The 18410-nt window shown below is 37.9% G+C and overlaps 1 protein-coding gene across 4 annotated transcripts in view; it reads left to right on the plus strand.

Annotated features, from left to right (window-relative positions):
• Positions 1-18007, plus strand: part of GOLGA4 (golgin A4) — an 89991-nt gene extending 71984 nt beyond the window's left edge. For 2 of the 4 annotated variants that reach the window (XM_037148299.2, XM_037148302.2), the window contains 7 exons: positions 579-599; positions 780-848; positions 1649-1724; positions 4612-4715; positions 9519-9605; positions 14530-14592; positions 17351-18007. In XM_037148299.2, coding sequence (XP_037004194.2) covers positions 579-599; positions 780-848; positions 1649-1724; positions 4612-4715; positions 9519-9605; positions 14530-14559 — 387 coding nt within the window. In that variant the 3' untranslated portion in view covers positions 14560-14592; positions 17351-18007. The remainder of the gene's footprint in view (positions 1-578; positions 600-779; positions 849-1648; positions 1725-4611; positions 4716-9518; positions 9606-14529; positions 14593-17350) is intronic. The other 2 variants (XM_037148300.2, XM_037148303.2) reach the window with 1 other exon arrangement.
• Positions 18008-18410: the final 403 nt, after the last annotated feature.

Raw genomic sequence — 18410 nt, forward strand, 5'->3', positions numbered from 1 at the left:
TTTTCTGAGTTCTTGTGTCATAAGAAAGGGTGGGAAATATCCTTAATTTTTATTCCTACTCTAAATTTTATTCTTCTGAATTTTTATCCTTTTCCTTCCTTTTGTTGTTTCTGTCATGTCTTGCATTGCATATCAGTGTTCAGTGAAAAATTATTTGTGAATGTAGCTAAGAGTGGATCCCCCGAAATACTTGTTGAAGTTTCCTTAAGGGCCCATATGCTTTAAATAGATATTAATATGTTTAATTTTTTTACAAATTATACAAAAATTATATGAATATATTCTTGTTATAAAAGAATCAGATAATACAGAAGTATATACAGTAAACCCTCCCCTGCTAAATGGTACTCATTGTTACAAGTTTGGTGAGCGTACCATTATTTATACCATAATAGTTTATATAGCAAAATAGGCCTGGTTTGAAAGCAAATATTTAAAGCTGTGTCATATCAAATCTAACTGCTCTCTTAAGCCTGTAACACTGAATTCTTATTTCCTTGTAATTTCCTATTACTCCATTTTATTGTTTCTTCAAAATTTTATTGTATACACTCATTTTTTTTCTTTTGAATTTTCAGGTATCAATTATGGAGCTACAGGTAAGACTAAATCTTCATTGAATTTGACTGAAGATAGCGCATTTTCAGGAGCATTCTGAGTTTTAAGTTAAAATATAAAGAAACTATTTTAATTTTTTAAAAATTCCCAGCCAGTACAGAAGAGTGTGCAGACAGTGATGACACCCACATGCCTTTCACACTTGACATTTGCTCTTTCAGACACAACTCGCGCAGAAGACGACTCTGGTCAACGACGCAAAGTTGAAGGAGCAGGAGTTCAGAGAACAGGTACCGGTCCAGTTGGTGCTTTGGGTTTTAATTACCTTCCTTAGTTCATGTTAGTATGTGTTTGGATCTCTTTTAACTAATTACAAAAGAACTGATTTAGTAGTTGGCTTTGTTATTTTGTTTGAGCACCTGTTTCCAGTTCTTTGGATTATATTACCAGGAGTGGAATTGCTAAGTCATATTGTAATTATATGTTTTAACTTTTTGAGGAACCACCAAACTGTTTTACATAGTGGCACCACTTTACATTCCTAACGGTATAAAGATTCTAATTTCTCCACATCCTCACCAAGTTTTTTGATTAGCCCTCCTAGTATGAAGTGGTATCCTATTACAATTTTAATTGGCACTTTCCTAATGAGTCATGATGTCAGGCATCTTATCATGTGCTTGTGTATCTTCTTTGGAGCAATGTGTGCTCCAGTTCTTAGCTCATTTTTAAGTTGGGTTATTTGTTTTGTTGTTTTTGTTGAATTTTAAGTGTTCTTTACATATTCTGGATTTAAGTACCTTATCAGATATATGATTTGCAAATATTTTCTCCCATTCTGTATATTATCTTTTCATTTTCTTGATGTGATCCTTTGGGGCCCAGAAGTTTTACTTTTGCTACAGTCCAGTTTATATATTTTTTCCTCTCTGGTCTGTGCTTTTGGTGTCACACCTGAGGAACCATTTGTATTGTATTTGGTGATACATTTTCAGCATTAAAAAAAATCTAGTGGCTACAGCAGTCCTTTTTGTTCCCATATGGTCTCCATGTGAATTTTATGGTATGATTTAAATATGTATTATTTTAGATTCACAATTTAGAAGACCGTTTGAAAAAATGTGAAAAGAATGTGTGTGCAACAACTGGAGCGACCCCTTGCAAAGGTAAGACTGACCTCTCACATGATGTTACCCTCGGTTACTTCTGTTGGGGGATTTACGGATGATTTTTATTTTTCTCTTTGCTAATTTTATTCTTTCCAATGAATATATTTACCTTTGTGATTCACCACTAGCAGCTGCTTTTAAGGAAAGAATGGTGGTAATCTATAACAATGAATGCATATTTGTTGTTTAAAAATTCAAATAATGCTACATTGTACAAGTGAAACTGCAAGCTCCCACTCCACTCTCCATTCTCCGGTGGGCCGGTTGACAGCTCATGTGTGTTTCCCAGACTCTCCCATGTGTAATCCACCACACACACTCATGCACACACAGTGGCATATTTTACATGCTCCTGTTTTTACTGTTACAATAACAACACAATCACTAAATTTTAAACCAGGATTAGAGGAGAAAATAATTTTGTAAACATTCTTACATGCAGGTTGGGGAAGGATGATTTGGAAATGCTATATTCTCAATTTAAATAATGTCTGCTACATACAGAGGATTTTAAAGCTGCGCTTGGGTGTGTATGTAGTTGTGTCCTTGAGATAACCATCGTTGAATAATCTCATAACAATTTTTCATTCTCAGTTTTACTGCCTCACTGCATTCAGAGTAGTTTTATTTTGCTAAATATTTTGTAAAGCTTTCTGCCTTTTTTGCAGGAGGTACTGGGATATGAAGCTATGCTATTTGGCATTCCTTTGTATTTTTGAAAGTGCTTATTGCTATGAAATAACATAAGATACTACACAGTTTCTAATTAAATTTAATAAGGACTTGCTTTGGATCCTTTCCAAAATGCTTTTCAAAATGAAGGGAAACTGATTTGGAAGTTTCCTATGGCTCATTGCAGAGGAGGCTCCTGCTTCAAAGATCACTTCTCATGGCTAAGTCAGCGCACGTGAGCCTCAGCACAGAGCTCTGTGCTCAGACTCGACAGTGCTCAGACTCTGGCAGTGCTCAGCAGGGCATACAAATAGTATCATAGTATTGGTTCTGTTTGGTGAGTTTCAACGTGAGAGTTCCATACATAATTTTTTCTCAGTTTTAAGTTGTAAAATGATCATATGCAGTTTATTTAATAACATATATATAATGTCAAGTGCCATGCACTATTATAAAATACATTTTACATATCAACTTACTTAATCCTCTCAACAAGCCAAGTCGTCTGGTTGAATGTATACATCAGTCTCCTCACTGTGCCACTTCTTTAAAGAGTAAAATGAGCACCCATCATCCACGAGAAAGTATTAATTTCTTCTCCAGGAAAATAGCGACAATTAGGTAATCTAATGTTTAAAACAATAAAATCAGTTATTTTCTGAAAAGTGAAAAACATTGCAGACATTTGCATTTTGCATTGATCTAGAGCAGTGACTTTTCAAGCAGTGAGCTGCGGCCTGCGCATTGGTGTACTGCAGGGGTTTTCAAAGCATGCAGTGCCCGACTCTACTCAGGGGCGCTGACTTCTTTATCCCTAGCTGGTCGAATAAATGTGTCAACAGCCGAAACAACAGTCGCCATCTTGTGTGAATGAATCAGAATTATACCTATTTTTTGTCAGATCAGCAAAAGATATATTTTTGTTGTCCTGCAGAATTTTTGTAATTAGCTTATGTGTGTCATGAGATGAAGAAAGGTTGAAAATCACTGATCTAGAGGGATGAAACATGTATTTTTTGAGGAGGAAATGACTAGTTCTTGGTACTTTGTATTTGTACAGCGTGTTTTGAATGACTTGGGTCTTCTAAAAATATATACTTTAAAAAAATAGTCAGACACACACGTACATGGGACATCAAATTGAGTATGGAGGCTAGTCCACACCTGGGAGGCCGCCATCCGGAGCACTGCAGTGCCCCGGGGCTCCTCGTGCTGCCCTTCAGTCTTCTGTCTCACTGTTCCGAGGCGCAGCAAGAGTACAGCTCCCCTTCGTAGGGGCCCCAAGCCCAGCCTCTAGTTTCTTGAGAAGCTCTCCATGTGGGTTTGACTGTCTAGGCGTCCCCAGATTGCCATTTGCCTTCCTGTTAAATCAGTGCTTTCATGTCCCTGTGTTCCTCTACCCCTTCAGGGATTTCCTACGACCCTAGGGTGTTTTCACGCAGCGTTTAGATGTTTCTTGGTAGCAGAGGGTTTTTCAGATGACCTAGTAGGCTGCATTCCTGGAGGCTGATGCAAGTATAGACTTCACATAATGCATAATTATGAATTTATTCAGATTAAAGTTTGTCATAGTGTTACTTCATATATCTGAACTGTGTTCTTTTAGATCTAATGGAGCTTAACAGATGTATTATAACTTTATGGCAGCTTTTAAAGGTGTGAATCAAAATATTTGAAAACCATTATAATGACATTAATCATGCATTTTCAAGTTACTTTACTTATCCTGTGTTTCAGAGACAGTTTTGGAACTTGATTTAAACTTAGAGCGTTTTTAGACTTGAAATACTAGAAAAACTAGAATACTATTCTGAGACACTAAGTTCTTAATAAAGTAAAAATGGTTGTTAATTTTAATCATTGTAGAAGCCAACACATAATATTTAAGAAAGAAAATCAGTTTTTAGGAATATTTGTATTCCCTAAGTATAGTCTTTTAAAATTGTCATTCCAGAAGAAGGAAGAGGGGGAAAATGTGAGAAATAAGGTTACTATAGTATAAGACTATAATATAGTCTTCCCTTGTTTTCTCTACAAGGGAAGAATACCATTTGGAATGCTTTATGTGTATATACAATACCATGCAATACAATATAGTTAATACAGGAATGATGCATCTCTGTTCAGTCGTTTTTCAGTTTCTCTGTTTTCTAAGTAATGGTGAATTTATCTAGTTTTGTCTTTACAACTTGATCTGTTTTTTATTTGACAGGTGGCAATTTGTACCATACTAATGTCTCACTCTTCGGAGAACCTACTGAGTTTGAGTATTTGCGAAAAGTGCTTTTTGAGTATATGATGGGTCGTGAGACTAAGGTATAAATCATGATGGGGGTTTGGTATGTGGCTTGCTTTAAAAGGGGATATGTCCCATTTTTAATACACACACTGATTCCATATGTTTACTATTAACAGACAGTACATGCTAATGATAACTGATGGGTGTCATTGCTCTTAATTTACAGAGGTTACTGACCAGATTTTGCTTATAGTTCTACATTTATAAAATACTGATTTAAAAAAGACTATTGGATAATGTAAAATACTAAAATTTAAAATTTCATTAATACTTTGTGAAGCATGTGGCTATTTAATTTTTGACTTGCAAATCTTCAAGTTAAGATAATAGATTTTCTTTTCATGGAGACTTAAGGACTAACAGTATGAAAGTATTGAAAATGGTCATAATTAAGAATGACTACTTAGGGGTATTTAAAAATAGTTTACATTAATCAGTGTAAAAATTATTCCTTCACATAAGGTATATTGATCACTTAAAAACTACTACATCATATGAGTAATAATGCTTGGCTAATTTTTTAGGAGGTTGAATTTATTGTAAGGTCCTTGAGTGCAGAGTCTTCTTTATATCCCCTACAGTGTTACTGGACTTTTAGTAAATATATCTTGAATCGAATTAAATGCATTTAGGGAAATCCATGAGTCTTTTCTCAAATGAAATTTTCTATTTGAAGCAGTTTATTTTTCTCATTTTGTTTCAAGTTTTTACCTGCATGAACTTTTACAAAGTCTGTATGGCTGAGAATGGGATAATGAGTTTTCTGTTTTTGGAAACAGTCAGTGTTTTAATTTGTGGGTCTCTGGGGGTTACTGAGTTGCTAAATGGTTGCTAAGCCATTTCAGGAATTGATTTGAAATCTATTTAAAACATAAAAAGTAAGAGCATAAGAAAATTTCTTAAAATAATATGAATTTATAGATTATAGATTCAGCTAAACACTAGAAGCTACAGGGCTGGAATCATTTGAGTCCTTGATAGCTGTAGGAATCCCATGTCATCATATCAGATAGTTTCAAATTAAAGTCGTAACTAGCGTGATCCTGGATGTGGGCCACCAGAGGATGCAGAGACTCCGTGGCTTTGTCTCCTGAGGACTGGTTTCATTCGAAGGGTAGCTAAACCGAACTTTCTCCTATCTTTTTAAAACAAAGCTGATGAAATGTAACTTTCTCTTACTCTGTCTTTATTGGCTAGCAGCCTATGTTTGAGGTGTGGTAGTTTGTGTTGCCTAGTTATCACACAGAAGGGGGAAAGGCATACTTAAAAAAATAGCCTCTTAGAACTTTAGCTATTTTGGTTCATTTGCGACTTTAAAACTATCATCCTAGTGTTGTTGCTAAATAAATTATTTAACCTTTTCTTGGTCTGTGAAATGAGGAGACTGCCTCAACATGTTCCTTTGGGAGGCTGTGAATGTGTGCGGGATGAGATCTCCACAGAGTGTGAATCTTTCTGAAGAAAGACGCAGCTCACGTCGTAGGATGTCCTCTGGGGCTTTGCCTGCTCAGCCAGCTCTAAGCTGGTGTTTCCAAGGCTTTGCAGTTAGTTGCAGGGTGTGACTCTGGAGATAGCTTGAGGACAACGGGATGTCCTCAAGGCAAGGAGTCCTCTCTCTGTCTTCATGATCTTCATGCAGTGTATTTTTCTAGTTCCTAAAAATGATGAGTAGGCTATCATTCTGCATTCACATTTTACAAGTTAATATTGAAAATTGGTAGCAGATTTTCCATTTAATTTACTGCATACCTGTGGCCCTTTATCACCAGAATGGATAGAGAGATGGAATTTGACACTACTCCTGACTGTAAGGAGTTTACCACATACAGATGCTCCTTGACTTAACTTCCAGGGGAGTTACTTCCTGATAAACCCATTATAAATTGAAAATATATCGAAAATGCACTTGAAACACCTAATGTACTGAACATCTTAGCTTGGTCTAGCCTACCTTATACGTGCTGAGAGCATTTGCATTAACCTGCAGTTGGGCAAAGTTGTCCTAACACAAAATTTATTTTATAATAAAGTGTTGAATATTTCATGTTATTTATCATGCATATTGCTTTCGCATCATCATAAAGTTGAAAAATCATTTAAGTTGAGCCATCGTAAGTCAAGGGCTGTCTGTAGTAGGGAAGGGGAGCTGTTCTCAGTTAAGCATAATGTGATGCTAAGAGAGGCACGGAGTCTTCATGTTTACTTGTGGGCAGGTCAGGGAAGACGTCGTGGAGATGCTGATGTGTCTACTGAGCTTAAAGGCGGGAGGGAGTGGCTTAAATTTTGATAGATGACTTCAGGTAGGAGGGAAGGCTAGACAGAGGTCCAAGGCAGGACATCGAGTGTGGGTTTGGGAAGATGCGTAGTCTGGTCCAAATAAAACACTGGATCTGTACCAGGGAAGTGACTGCTTAGGGCTGCTCAGTGTGGAGGGCCTGGCCTGCTTTCAGCTTTACCTGGAGGTGTTGCAGGGTAGCCCTGAAAATTCTTGAATAGGGGTTGACAAGGTCAGAGCTATTTTAGACATATGTTTTGCTGACTGGTCCAGTTTTTACACATTCATTAAAGATTTTAAAGTGGAGACCAGATCATGGCTTCAGAATGAGCCAGAGTTCTGTTATGGCCACTGCGGTCTGATCCTCCTCTGCAGTCGTTTATCGTCTGGCAGGATCTGTATGTCACCCCACCGGTGATCCTCCATCTGCCTTTGCACACGGTGGTTTCAGTTTTATGAGGAAGGTGACTTTTTTGAGACCACATGTAGGACACACATTCTTATGGTGTGAGGTAAAAGTAAGCTCCCACTCTTTCTTCTGTTCTTGCACTTTCTTTTGGGGGGGGGGTTGATCCTTTGTGCTGTTATTGATACTAAAAGTCAGCCTGTTCTCCTTTTCAATAGCTATTGTTTCTCATCCTAACTTTTATTGAAACCTCTCCTGGCAACAGAGCCACTTCTGAACCAGGTGGCTCATTTGACCTTTGCCCACCCCCAGGGGCCTGCAGGCATTGGGTGTGGGGCGGGTAGTCAGACTTCCTTCCCACAGTGTGGCGGAGAGCTGGGCTTCTCCACGAATGTGGTTGCCGCAGGCCAGGCACGAGCTGTAAGCCTTTACTGGGCAATCAGCTGCAAATTCTGGTGAGACAGCTGGTGAATTCAGAGGTGGGTTTCCCAGTTACCATCATCTGGAAACGTGAAGAGATACTGGCCACAGTTCTTTTGTTTTTTGACAGACGTGCTTGTGTGTCCTCGTAGATGTGGTTTCATAGCGGATATAGCTGGATTTGGGGGTACTTTCAACTTTATAAGCTGTTCAAATTTTAAAAAATCTTACAATTGTAAATTTATGAACTTTAGATTTTTGTTATTTCCTAAAAATAGCCTTATAGATAATATATCAGAACACATTTAAAACTGCTTCAGAGTGTTTAAATAAAAAGAATACTGAAATAGTCACTACTTCATATTTCTCTTGCCATTTCATGCTGCATTTATGCTTTGTTTCTAGACATTAGTGTAACAATATAATAAAAAGGATGAGGGTTTTGCAAAATGCTTTGGGGATTTTCCAAGAAATTCCAATTCTCCAAGAACTAAGTTGTTTTAAATGGTTTTTTTTTTTAATCATCAAAAGGCAGAGGCAGAAAATAAAAAGAAACATAGGGGCTGAAACTAACATCCAGCTGTGTTGGGGTTTGTGGTATTAGTTGATTTCTTAGTTCAAAGAAGTATTAGAAATATGGGAAGTGCCTTGCCTAGGCTTAGAACATACTAGGAATTTTTTAAAATGTTCATTTCTTTCCTTCCTGGAAATAATGATACTTTTTTTCCTAATGATGTGAGTTTCCAAAATTTTTGGCTAACTCTATTGTGTCACCTTATCCTTGGTGACCTTCTCTGGCCTGTCTCTTCCACCCCCTCTTCCCTACCACCACCGCCGCACAGTCCATGTACCGGGAATAGAGTGTGAGAGTCAGGTCTCTGGGCGAGTCTCCCCTTCTCTGGAGGGGCCCCCAGGGACAGCACTAGCCCCAGCATTTATATGTAAGCTCTGAACTGGTTGTCCTACTTATTTCATGAGTGGTATCTTCTTTCCTCTCTGTCTCCCTCAAAACATCTCATCTTGACACAAAATAGGCAATTTCAGCCTTTGAGGAGAATTTTCCACGAGCTTATGGGTGACAGTCTGACTTACGGTATATTTATTTAGATCTGCACAATTTATGATCTTGTTTTGCAAGCCACCATGTGTAATGTTTGATTCATCATGTTTTCTACCAAACAGAACATCTTGTGTTTATTTAAAATGTAATTTGTATTTCTATTAGGTTGATGTGCTGCATGTCTTAAAGATACCTACTACGCATGTTCATGTTCATGCAGTAGCCCATGTTTATGAGATATATGATGTGATTTAGTTAAAACTGAACTTGGGAGTATCCAATTCTGATTATTTAGTGCATATATTTTGGCAATACATCACTTAACTAGATAGATTTCTACAAATAAAAAGTCTTATAAAATGAATGAGTAAAAAGTTTCATCTTAATAAGTAGAAGGGCCAAGAGCATTAGAACTTTGTATAGCTTCATGCTATTGTAGATGCATCTTAAAATAACACCATCCAGACACTGTGAGGAGTCTTTTTAAATTGAAATGCTAGTGTTGGCTGTTACTTCCTTGACTGATACCTTCACATCATACTTCTTTGGTTGTGGCTTCCATTGAGAGCACTAAAGAATCTCACCAGCAGAACATGTCAGATGGGTCGACACTCCTGCTCTCACGCCTGTTGGTGATCATCTCCTAACTTTCCTTGTAGACCATGGCAAAAGTTATAACCTCCGTGCTGAAGTTCCCTGATGATCAGACTCAGAAAATTTTGGAAAGAGAAGATGCTCGACTAATGGTAAGCTTTAAAAGTGGCTTATGGGTAAAAGATGTCTTTATTTTATTCATTTACATTCTGGCTCATTTACAAAGACTTTAAGTTAGTAAAAGAAGTTAAATTTATTTATTTTTATTGTAATATAGCCTGAAGAATGAGGGTGGATCCACAGTAAGAAAGTTTAACTTTGGGGAAATATGAACCAGCGCCCTCAAGGAAGGAACAGTCTTGTTTAATAGTGTGTATGAGGGTCATGTCCATACATGCCTTATGGGAGTCCAGAATTTGGGCTATTTGTGGAAAGGATAGGAAAGGCATTTATTGAGGTATATTCAGTAAGTATAACATGATGTTTTACATATTATGGTGCTTTATTCTACTTTAACTGATTTTCAAATATACAGTAATTCTGAGTGAGACAGAATTCATGCATTTTTTAGCTTTTAGCATACCCTACAAGGGAGATGTAGATAACTGAATTATTAGAAACCTTTGTGTGAAGTCTGCTATGGTTAAAATGAACAAACATGCAACTTCATAAATTATGCAAAATTCTCTATGCTAACTTCTTTTTGCCCTGAACCAGTAATTCAGAAGCAGAGTGAAACGTGTGAAGCTTTGTGTCTCGCCCAGGCTTTCTCTTTCTGCTTCCTTTTATTTTCTTGCTATCGGCCTACAGTATCTTCCATCTTCTCCCCCCAGTTTCTTCACTTACGTCATGGTCTCAGTACTGCTCTGCTCTTCTCTCCTCACCGGAGACAGGGAAGATCTTCTCCTTAGTGATGGGTTAGCCTGTGTTCAAGTACCTCCAGTAAGAAGAACTGAGCCAATAAGCATCCCATATTATCTAGACAGACTGTGTGTGTGTGTGTGTGTGTGTGTTAAAAAGTTCTTGCTTATCTTGAGCCCAGAACTCTCTTTCTGTAGTGGTCACTGGTTTGTTCTAACCCATGGAACTGAACCAAAAATCTGGAGGTGGTCCAGATGGAAGGCTTTTCCATTCCAGGCAAAATACCCACAGCTCACCTCAGCCATTTGTGAAGTTCCTTTCCTGTGACCCATTGCACAGGGTCCATCCTGAAGGCATCCCAGGCACATTCTGACTTCCAGACTTCCTCCGAGGCCACCCCAGCATCCCTGACCTTTGTCCCAATACTCCATTGTGTATAGTATTACATACCTATAATATATTTTCTGGGACAATTGCAATTCTTGTAGCGTTTGTTTTTTGTGAAACATTCCTTTTCCATATATTTCATTATCTTTGTTTATTCTCCCATGGCCTCTGTATCATCTTAATGTTGAGCATGGCAGACTCTCCCCTGACTGTTGGGTGACGTGTTACTGGGACGCCCTCTGAAGTGCAGGTTCGTCCTGAGTCACTGCTTGTCAAGGGCATCAGGAAACACGCCTCCTCAGCCCATGTACCCACGCAGTCTCAGCCTGCTTCGCTTCAGGGGAAAGTAATGGAATTGATACATGTAGACAGTGAACCATGGAAAACATTTTTAAACGAAGAAGTTGGGTTTTTTATATTTAACTGAAAGCAAATTTTTTAAAAACATTACGCTTTTTATTTCTGAGTCAAGTAGAATTCATTTTAGATAGGGATGAAAGGGTGGTGGATTCCTCCTGAAATAATCCTCCCTTATCCCAGAGGCTGACATGGTCAGAAGGAAAGTCCTATTCCTCTACGACTTTAGGCAGTCTCACCCATTATCTCCTTTTTTTGACTTTGAGAGTATGTTTGTTAAAGCTGGGGACAGTGAAACAAGGAAGGGCTTAGGGCACAAGGAGCCACAGGGGAGAGCTTAGACGGGGCTGCTTTGGCTCCCGGGAAAGTCAGAGAAAAGAGGCCTCAGGACAGGTTCGGGGGTTAGCCTAGGACAAGCTGCTGCTGCCCGTTGTCCCCCTGGTTGCAAGTCTTGTGGGGACCCTTAGAGTATAGGAGAGTGTAGCGATGCACACCTGAGAGGGGAGAAAGGCATGGGCGTGCTTCTGCCAGGGACAGCGCACTCCACTATTATTTTTTGCTTAATGAATGAATTGAGTCAATAACCACCTATTCTTCTACTTGTGGAGAATATAGAAAAATTGAAGACATGGAAGATATTTTAAGGGAAAGAGGTACTATTCATCCATTCATACACGAATAAAAGATATACCTAAATAATATAATTCAAATAATAAATGCTTAGGAAATGTGAAATGACCTATAATGAATTCAAACGGCATGTAGGGCTGGAGGTGGTGAGCACTTAGCCAGCATGTAGCAATGTATGGACCTCGTCCTTCCTAGAAAGTGAGACTTGGGAAGGTAAACTAATAATTAGTGTACGTAAGATAAACCATTAAAGGCCACAGCAGGACAGTAAAGTCATTTTAGAAGAATGTTATGAGCTCAAAAAATGTCCCCACCTCCACCTCCGGCACCCTAGACCGTCAGCCACATGCAGCGTTGCTGTGGCCAGAGCCCACCCCTGGACAGCTTGGCCCCTGGCATGACTCTGAGCAAACGTCTTTTATATTTCCAGCCTTCCTTGGTAAAATGAGTGTGTTGGATTAGTCCATCTCTCAGGTTTTGTCCCCTCTAAAGCAGTACATTATTTGTAAATTTTTAAGTTTTAGATTGGTTTCAAGTGGAAAAAAATGCCTGCAGACAGAAGGCACAAGTTAAAAAGAAAATGCACGTATCAGATGTGCACATGCCTGTATTCCCCAGAACAGCCGCTTCGCTCCTCCCAGTTTCCAGCTTATTGTGCCCTTACTTCATTTTGTGGTGGTTCAGATGGGTAGATGGCCAGGGGAGACTGGGCACTGGAGGGAATACAGGCATCTTTGGCTTGTCTAACTGTTGTTCTGCTTGATAAAACTGCCCTAGAAGTACACCATCAGTTACTTTTTAAAGGAGTGTTATTTGTTAGAATTATTTCACTAAGAAAGTTTATTCATTAATAAAGTGTAGTTGGCACACAGTATTATAGAAAGTTTATTTTAAGCAGCTGCTAAATTATCTCTTGGAATTGAAAAGGTTTTGTTATTTAGAAACCTCTTGAAAAGTGTTTTTACAAATACATTTTTCTCTTTACAAACTTAATGACATGTTTAATGTAGACGACTGTTTTCTTGATGACTCCATTAAAATAATTTTTTTCTTTTTCTATTTTTTAATCGTAAAAGAATTTTTTCTGGATGTAAAAGGTTTGGCTTATTTTCTTTCCCTGTCCACTCTAGTCCTTTAAAAAAACCACCTTCTGTTGACATTGTTTTGGCTTTGCTTTGGCACAGATCTGTTGCTCTCTGTCAAGTTGCTGATCAGTCTCTGCCTGAGACTGGCCTTGTGCTTCAGTCAGGGTTTCTCACGTCTCTCCTTCCGGTCGGAATTTTAAATCTCTCCCCTGTGTTAATGAGACCCTCCTCTTCCCTGCATTGTCAGGTGCAATGGGTTTCTGTCCCAGCAGAGGTTTGTCTTTCCCTTGTGTAGTCTCAGTAGATGCTGCAAGGCAGACTCAGGAGACAAATGTCAATGACGTCGATGCGTAGTGAAGGATACTGTACACATAAAATACAGATTTGCTATCTTAAAGTAGTTTTGACTCTTTAGAATGTTATAACAAGTGATCATTGTCAAAACACATTGCATGCAATTCAGAAACATTGCACAGGAAGCCAGGTCTTTCTGGTCTTCAGCCTCCCGACTGTTTTCACTGCACCAGGGTCCTCCTTGTTAATGGTATGCTGAACATCCCCAGGTTTTCTAAACTTTGCTAAACTTTATTAATGTATTAACAGTTGTTCCTTTACCACTTATTTTATAAAAATGAGAGTATGCAGCAGGTTGCTTTTCTTACTGTATTTTTACATTATGCCACCTCATTACAAGTAGACTTAACCTCATTCTTTTTAATGGCTGATTGTATGATTATATGGATGTCCTACAATCTCCGTCACCAGTTTCCTATTCATGGCCATTTAACATGGTGTCTCGTTTTTCAGTACTTACAGGCACAGACGGGGTGGGGAGGGACATCCACACACGTACATTTTGAAGTTTTCCAATAGGATATTATTAGCCTTGCTATGTTGTATGTGCTGCAAATAATTATTTTTTAGTTTGCCTTTTTATTTTGCTGCTTTTTACTAACCCCACATGAAATAGAAAAAATAAATAAAATGATACTTCTGAGGTTGGTCAAATTATCCAAGAATAGACTCGGATTTTTATAACACCTGTGTTTTTTTGTTTTTTTTTTTTTGCTGATGCTGTTTTAAAGCAAACCAGGAAGCTAGTTAATAATTTTGGATTATGACCATCTTAAGACGGGACATAGAATTACAGAATTCATTAGGAAGGTAGCTGCATTAAAAACTGTGTTTGAAATTGGGTCCCATCGAATGGAAATCTTGGGTGGGTCATCATTCCTGAAACCACTTCTGATGTACTGTTGAATTCAGGGGAGCTATTTGGTGATCAATTCGACAGATTTTAGGAACGACAGTGTGACACACAGATACACTGTAGCCATAGTTATCAACATTCCCCTGACCTGCTTGCTTGCTGATGGTCAGTTGAGATCATGTAAATAAAATCTGAATGTGTACTGTAATGGGATTATGAAAGAACTCTTTTTATAAAGCAAATAATCATAATCTAATTAATCAAACACATAAATATGTACTGAAAGTGTGAAGTACATCGTTAATTATGTTGTTTAAATTTTTAAATTAAAGTTACAAGTAAAATCTCAGCTATATAATGTTGCATTTACTTAGGATAGGAGGGAGGTATTCCAGATGCCTTATACTTTGACTATACTTCCTTGATATGGAGAGATTTGAGAAAAATTTAAGTACAATCTGTTTAACCTTTGAAGTTCATATAGTCTATGTGTTATATTAAGTCTTAAACTAACCCAACCAGCTTTTTCTCTTCCTGGCTTTGTAGTTCGCTTCACCTCGCAGCGGCATCTTCTGAGTAAACCATCAGTCTGTGCTTAGTTAGCGTGTGGTGAGTGGAGAGTCACGTCTTGTGTCTTCTGTGCGAAAATCAGTGCATTGCATGAGCCTAACCATTCTGTCGGAATTCTTTTGCTTTTTGTTTAATGAATATATGATTTTGCTATGGGTTAATAAAGGTATTTCCCATTAATTCTGTTTTATAGATTTATAATCTGTAGATTAATAATCACTGCTGCCAGTGTTTACATAATTTTTAGAAATTTTATTTCTTAAAATAGTACTTGAAAATTTCAAAATTACTCTTTGAAATTTTGTTAAAGAATCCAAAGAAGTATTTATGTATTTTGTATTCTTTTTAGTTTTTTATTTCCCAAAAATGTTCTTTGAAGTGAATAGATTGTGAGAAATGAAAAACGATTTTCTAGGTAAAAGTAAAGTGATATATTTCACAAATCCATTATTCAAAATATTGTTAACCTCCTCAGAGTCAAGGCCAATCTGAAATAATGAAAACTAGTAAAGTCGATTTCAAAATAAATGCACTTTCTTCCCTTCCTGGGGTCATAAAACTTAACAAAATAACACATTTGTCCTGAGGAGACCCCTAGGCAGCCTGCTTTAATCAAAGGGGGCCGTCGCTGTTAACACAGTCTTACAACGAGAGGAGGCATCTACAGTATTTCAAAGCAGTTGACTGTCTTCACTATTTCAACACCTCTCCAAATCAACTCCATGTATTATTCATGCTGTTAGCTTGATTTCATACCCCTAAAAATTTAGGTGACATTTTTACCTCAAACTTTGCTAGAATTTTTACAAATCACAAATGACCCGGATCACAATTAATAGAGCTTATTTATAATTAAAGATTCTCTGTGATTGTTAGCTCAGCTAGTATTCAGCTTACAGTATCAAGGTTTAAAATGCCAATATACAGCATTTAAAAAAACCTTTTAGCTTTAAAAATTGTTCATGCCCACATTTCAGTCTCATTTTGATTTTAACTTGCCGTGGTGATGATGTGGAATTATCTTCAGCCGTGTAAATCCCATATCAAACTCAGTAGTCCTAAATTTTCCTTTTTAAATAATAATATAAATATAGCATCATTCTTGTTATTATATTACTGCATTTAAATATTGTTATTGCTGGAAATGATTTCTCTGCAGCATATCTGTGGACTGATTAATTGGTTGTCTCCTTAATTTTTTTAGTTTAAAAAATTTTTAATGTAAGATTTGCAAAAATGGTACAATAAATATGTATGTACCCAACAATATTTACCAGTAACTAACATTTTGCCAAATTTTCCCACTTATTCTCACTCTCACTCTGTGTATATTTCCCTCTGTAACTTTTGACAGTTGCTCGCAAACATTAACTCAGTATTTTAGCAAATACCTTTAAGAACAAAGGCTTTCTATATAGTCATAATAGTCACAGGAAACTTAATATGTACATAATAGTTATTTAGGATATTGTAAATATTTATATTTTTCCTGTTTTCCAAATAGTGTCTTCCATAATTTTTAAAATTCCAAGATCTATTTAACGATTGCACATTGCCAGTTTTGGTCATGTTTTCCGAGCCTCCCCTTTGAACGAGAAACCTTCCAGCATTTCTGTCTGTCACGCCACTGACGCTGCAGGGCATTGTGGGGCCGTGCACGGCGTTCTGCCCACACTGCTCAGGCTGAGGTTTGGAGGCAGTAACTGACGAGAGAATTCCAATATAAAGGAGGTTTTTTCTTTTCTTGTCTAGATTTCTAGGGGCCAACATGATTGTTGAACTAGTTTTATAAATAATATACTATTGGAAGTACATCATCAATAGTGGGTTATGTTGTTGATTTACAAATTGAGAAGATTTCAAAACTTTCCACTACATATATGAAAGTTTGTCTATATTACTTAATGTTATTCAGTAATTTATTTTTATGGCATTTTTTTTAACTTCGTACTTGACCTATGAGCTTTTAGTATTTTAAGGAGAAAAACCTGATTAGGAAGGTTTAGCATCATTTCTCATAACATTTTAAGGTTTTTTTTTTAAAAGGATCTATCATCTATCTATCTATCTATCTATCTATCTATCTATCTATCTATCTATCTATCTATCTATCTTTATTTATTTTTAGACAGAAGGGAAGGGAGGGAGAAAGAGAGGGAGAGAAACATCAGTGTGTGGTTGACTCTCATATGCCCCCTACTGGGGACCTGCTCTGCAACCCAGGCATGTGCCCTGACTAGGAATTGAACTGGCAACCCTTTGGTTTGCAGGCCACACTCACTCCACTGAACCACACCAATCAGGGCCATTTTACGTTTTTTAAATTAAGTTTGTTAAATTTAATGAGGCATAGCTTTGACCCCAAAATGCTGTTTGTCCCCTGCTGCCAGCTTGTCGTCCTGGAGAACTGCAGTCCGTAGGAAAACCGACACATTGGGAAAGGGAGGAACTCTTTTTGCTCTCCAAACCCAGCCTGAACTGCTGCATCCTCGAGACACCGTGCCACGTGTTTACACCTGGCTTCTCTGCTGTGGCCTGGGAGCACGCAGTGCACGGTGAAGGGCTGCAGTTCCAGTGTCACCCGAAAAGACTGTTTTCAGGGTCGCTGACCCTGGGTCAGATCATTCCAAGAACACTGATTTTTAGATTTCTGTAGTTGAATACTTAGAATATTTCTACTTCCGTCCCCAGGCCATAGAATATAATTTAATTTTAACTTGAAACAACCGATTTCCCAGAAAGTCGACTTTGAAGGTGCTTTTCCCCGCCCTTTACCTTTTTCCTTCCCTTGTTCCAGTCATGGCTGCGATCTTCGTCCTGAAGAAGCGAGGTGCGGGTGCCGGGAGAGGCTGGAAGCCTGCACGCCGCTGCCCTGGAGGAGGAGGCCGTCCTTCAGGGCAGACCAAGACACGCCGGGCACCGGCCCACAGACGCAGGGCAGACACCTTCCCAGCAGGTTGTCTCAGTGCAGAAATGCTGACAGTTCTTTTCTGTTTTTCCTTTTTCTTGGTTGGGAAGGGTTTTATGTTGTTTAAAATTTTTAAATGACTTAACCTGATTTATGGGCTCACTTAATGTTCCTTTCTTCCATCCTTTTTGTCCCTCTTTTAAAAGAACTGCTTGCCTTTTCTATTTATTTTTAGAGTGATTTTTTAAAAGACTTGTGCAATACATTTTGAGGTGACACATAATGGATTTTTTCTGATAAATTAGAACACTTAATTGACTATCCAGAATGATTTGAATATTTACTAAAAACTAGTTCTTTAAGTTATGACATGATAAATCCAAACAGCAGTACCTCATTGTTTACTTAGCTTTTGTACTTATATTTTTCAGAGGAAAAAATACTACTGTAAATTGTAAATAGTCAGTATATAACTATTGTACGCAAACCTGTGGCTGTTGGCAGTGTCGTCTTGGAAGAACAGACAAATAAAGTTTATTTACTGTATACAGTTTGCTGATTGTGCTTTTTTCTATTCAGAAATCTATTTCAAAGTCATTAAGAATTTGTTTTCTATCTGGGTGAATATAATGAACTATTTGCAAAGATGAGTATTTGGAAAGAGTTTTTGCCTTCAAAATGAGCATGACCAAGTTAGAAGAAGTGTGGAAACAATACACCTGATGATGTGCTCTGGGGAGCTGCCAGCTCGGAGACGCCTTCTTTTTCTGCAGGAGACCGTACTTTGATTCTTTTTAAACATAGAGAGAAATTTCTGGACCCAAGAGGTGGGAACTGTCCAGAGCGTTTCATGCACTCTACACCAAGCAAACACAGCGTGCGGCAGTATCTGGGTGTTCTCTAACCTCTGACTCAGAGCGGATCTCAGCTTCGAGACCGTCTGCAGCCT

This window comes from Artibeus jamaicensis, unplaced genomic scaffold (genome assembly GCF_021234435.1).
Source record: "Artibeus jamaicensis isolate MK-2021 breed Jamaican fruit bat unplaced genomic scaffold, CSHL_Jam_final contig_519, whole genome shotgun sequence".
In the NCBI taxonomy this organism is placed as follows: Eukaryota; Metazoa; Chordata; class Mammalia; order Chiroptera; family Phyllostomidae; genus Artibeus; species Artibeus jamaicensis.